At 33.1% G+C, this 3542-nt stretch overlaps 1 protein-coding gene across 1 annotated transcript; it reads right to left on the bottom strand.

The window, feature by feature from the left end:
• Positions 1-237: 237 nt before the first annotated feature.
• LOC131029429 (metallothionein-like protein 2A) lies at positions 238-1252 on the bottom strand. Its single transcript, XM_057959902.1, has 3 exons — positions 979-1252; positions 689-754; positions 238-587 (listed from the first exon to the last, which is right to left on the bottom strand). The coding sequence occupies exons 1-3, from the start codon at positions 1041-1043 to the stop codon at positions 485-487; spliced, it is 234 nt and encodes a 77-aa protein (XP_057815885.1). The 5' UTR covers positions 1044-1252; the 3' UTR covers positions 238-484.
• Between the last annotated feature and the right edge of the window lie 2290 nt (positions 1253-3542).

Genomic DNA, 3542 nt, shown 5'->3' with positions numbered 1-3542 from the left:
GTGCCTTCCAGAGAGTTCCACAAACTTATTTGGGCCTCTTTAGACAATCGTAAACAAACTTTCACAAGCATCACACCACTGGTTCTATTCACGTATCGTATTTTGCCTGTGCTAAAATTGGAATAAGATCTAGACTTGACAAATTTGACTGAACATGTGTATTTTCAGTTTAAACCCAAACCACTAAATCGATCTAATAAGATGAAGCCTCAAATACTGATCCAGATAACAATAGCAAAAGATCAAACACAAATCAACATTAATTCCATTGATCTAAAACCCACATACAGATTTGCATGTCCTGTAATCCCATACAAGAAAAATGACAAAGGCAACTTTATCATCAATCACATACAATGGACATCTGTCTCTTCAATATCCTTCCTCACACAGTGATCAGTGTAACAGCAAGGCTTATTTAATACAACTATCATATAATAAGGTTGCCACACATATTATAATGTGTATTATATACTTTTATACATCATTTGCAGTTGCAAGGATTGCAGGTGCAGTTGTCTCCACACTTGCACCCACCTGCACATTTGCATCCACTCTCTCCTGCCACACTCATTTCTTCATAACACCTGCATTTTCAATCACAAAATCCACAATTGAGTACCAAATTAAAAGAATTTCAAATATATAGATCATTGGGTATATGAAAAACCAGAAAAAAATTTCTTACTCCATGTCAGAAGCAGTAGCAGCAAACACAGGGCCCTCTACAATCCTCTCTGGGAAGGCCTTGCACCTGAATCACAACAAATCATTCAATCCCCATTAAAAGAAACCCACAATTCATCTATGCATCTCAAATCTTCTTCCTTGAATTCACTGAAAAATCACTGAACACTGTAAGGGATTCCCCAGTTTTGAAAAAAAAAGAAAAACCCACAATTCAATTTTCTCCCCTGAATTCATACAAATAAAAAAATAAAAAAATAAACAAAAGTTATGAGCAGAAAGTTCTGTTACCCTCCACAGCCACTGCCACAGCTGCAGTTGGCACCGCACCCACAATTTCCACCACAGCAAGACATCTTCACCAACAAAAGGCAGAAAAATCAAACAGAAATCTGCAATACAGAAAATCACAGATCACAATTGAGCTCTTGATGAGATACAATGTGAATACCAAATGGGTATTTATTGAAATCTCAGGTAAAATACAGTTAATGCTGAAACGAGGAAACATTATAGACCATTCACGTGGCAGCGATCTGTGCTATCCACCTCAGCTGAAATGAATTCAAAGGGGCCGTCTAACGCCACTCTCAGATTCCCCATATCCAGAAATATTTACACAGCAAAGCGCCTTGAATTTTGATCCCCACTTGTTTCCATCTTGATTTACGGAAATTCTAACCGGCTATAGCAAGTCTAGAGCCCGCCAGTAACCGGATCTCGGAGTACCTACCATCAAATCTGATTTTACAGTGGGGTTGTTTATTATTTGTTGAATACCTAGCTAGAGCAAATTTATTCTTAAATGAGGTCCATGATTGAAAATATATTCGGTAAGCTTTATTTCTGTTCCCTTGATACGCTAAAATATCTGGTGAATGGGACGGTGAACATTTACTTTTACACTTTAGTATCCTCTAACATTTTATTCAAAATATATTTGTTATAAATCTAAAAAATATTTTCTTCATCAATTTTGCACTAGCAAGGACTATGATTATGTTCTTAGGATTTCATCATAACTAATTATTTCTTACATCTTTTTCAATTTTCAAAATAATATATGATGATAAAATATTCTAGACATGACTATTGCACATATTTGTTACAAATCGTAAATTTTACCCGATTTAACTAAATTGCACTAGCAAGTATTATGATTATGTTCTCATGGCTTACTTGTTACAATTATCTCTTCCACCTTTTTCAAAATTTCAAAAAAATATATTTTATAATAGAGTATTCTAGATTTGGCCATCATTGTACTAACAAAAAGAAATTAATTTGATGTTTGAAGCATGTATTTAAATGGACTGTTCTTGGGTCATTTGAACATCATCAAAAAGCATTATTAAAAAAGATAAGACAATAAATTCATACATCCTTGTTTTATATTTTACATGTTGACAACTACCTTTCCACACCTTTCCATTGTACACTAGAATCAACATCCAAGCATTATCCGATAGCTAGAACAATAAATTCACACATCCTGTCTTATATTTTACATGTTGACAACCACTTTTCGATCATACATTAGAATCAACATCCAACTCCATAGTTACTATACTAGTGTTTAATTATGTGTTCACATAAGTGAATTAGAACAAGAAACAACAATTTTCTCAATCACAAAGAAATAATATTATGGATTCCAAATTACAACTAACATATTTGGTAAATAATCCAAAACAATTAGCAGAATCTTAAACCAGTAAGTTGTTTCTGAATTTATTTTTTATATCTCTTGACATTCTCTCTCATCCTGATGATGGATCACAAAGTGTGATCTGAAACGTTGATGCAAAAAAGATACACACAATCAAATCTAGAAACAACTTATTGATTCAGTTATGGATTGTGGAAATTTGATCAAATTAAATGAATCTTAAAGCTAAGTACCTTTATTTTATTTTTAAATTTTTATCCATTTATCTCAAAATTGTGATTAGTCCTAGCTCTTTATCCTAAGTGAAAATGTTATAAATTATAGATTAGATAGTTAGCCTAGGATATTTGCATGTGAGAAGTATTTTGTTTCTTTACAAATTTGTAATTAATTATTAGCAAATAAAATAAAATTATTTTGTTTATTTACGAGTAGGGGAGTTGGCTTGGACCGTGGGTTTGGTCCTTATTGGTCTCGGCTTTGACTCTGAACCTCAAACTTACCTAATGCATGTGGTTTGTGAGAGATTGCGTGCATTCCCAGGGAATTAGTCTTGTCTCATGTCACCCCTTCCTGGCCGCAACTTGATAGTAAGCAAGGCAAGGTGGGTTTTGTGCTTGACTAGGTTGCGGGGTAACCTGGCGCAAAAAACCAATAAAATTTATTGAAAGGGGGGGATTAAATTCCTTTCATGGAAAATTAAAGGGTAATTAAAAAATCACATATAAATAAATTATTATTATTATAGAATTTAATAGTTAGGGAAGAAACTACTTTGAGTAATATGTTGGAATAAATGTAGAAAATAATAAACAAAACAATAATATTTAGTAGGAACTTTAAAGATAATATGATTTTGATTAAGGTAAGTAGGAAACAAGGGTCTTGAGCCTTATACAAAAGGAGTCCAAAGGGCAATGCAAAACTGACCCAAGAATGACAAAAATCAACACAATAAAATATGTTTTTGATTAAGCAAAAACATGTTTTGAGGGGACCCGAAACCCCTTACATCAAAGAGTTAAAGATAAAGTGTTAGAGTATCATAATAGAACCTAGGTCTAAGAAACAAAACTGGCTACAATCCAAAAGCAATACAACCCAACAGCCACAGAAAAACCAACAAAAGGCTAGATGGCTAATTATAATTTATCATCATGCAAAAACATCTAAAGAGAGAAATAAA

This window comes from Cryptomeria japonica, chromosome 4 (genome assembly GCF_030272615.1).
Source record: "Cryptomeria japonica chromosome 4, Sugi_1.0, whole genome shotgun sequence".
Classification (NCBI taxonomy): Eukaryota; Viridiplantae; Streptophyta; class Pinopsida; order Cupressales; family Cupressaceae; genus Cryptomeria; species Cryptomeria japonica.
The sequence above is the reverse complement of the archived record's forward strand: the minus strand, read 5'-3'. Positions and strand labels throughout refer to the sequence as shown.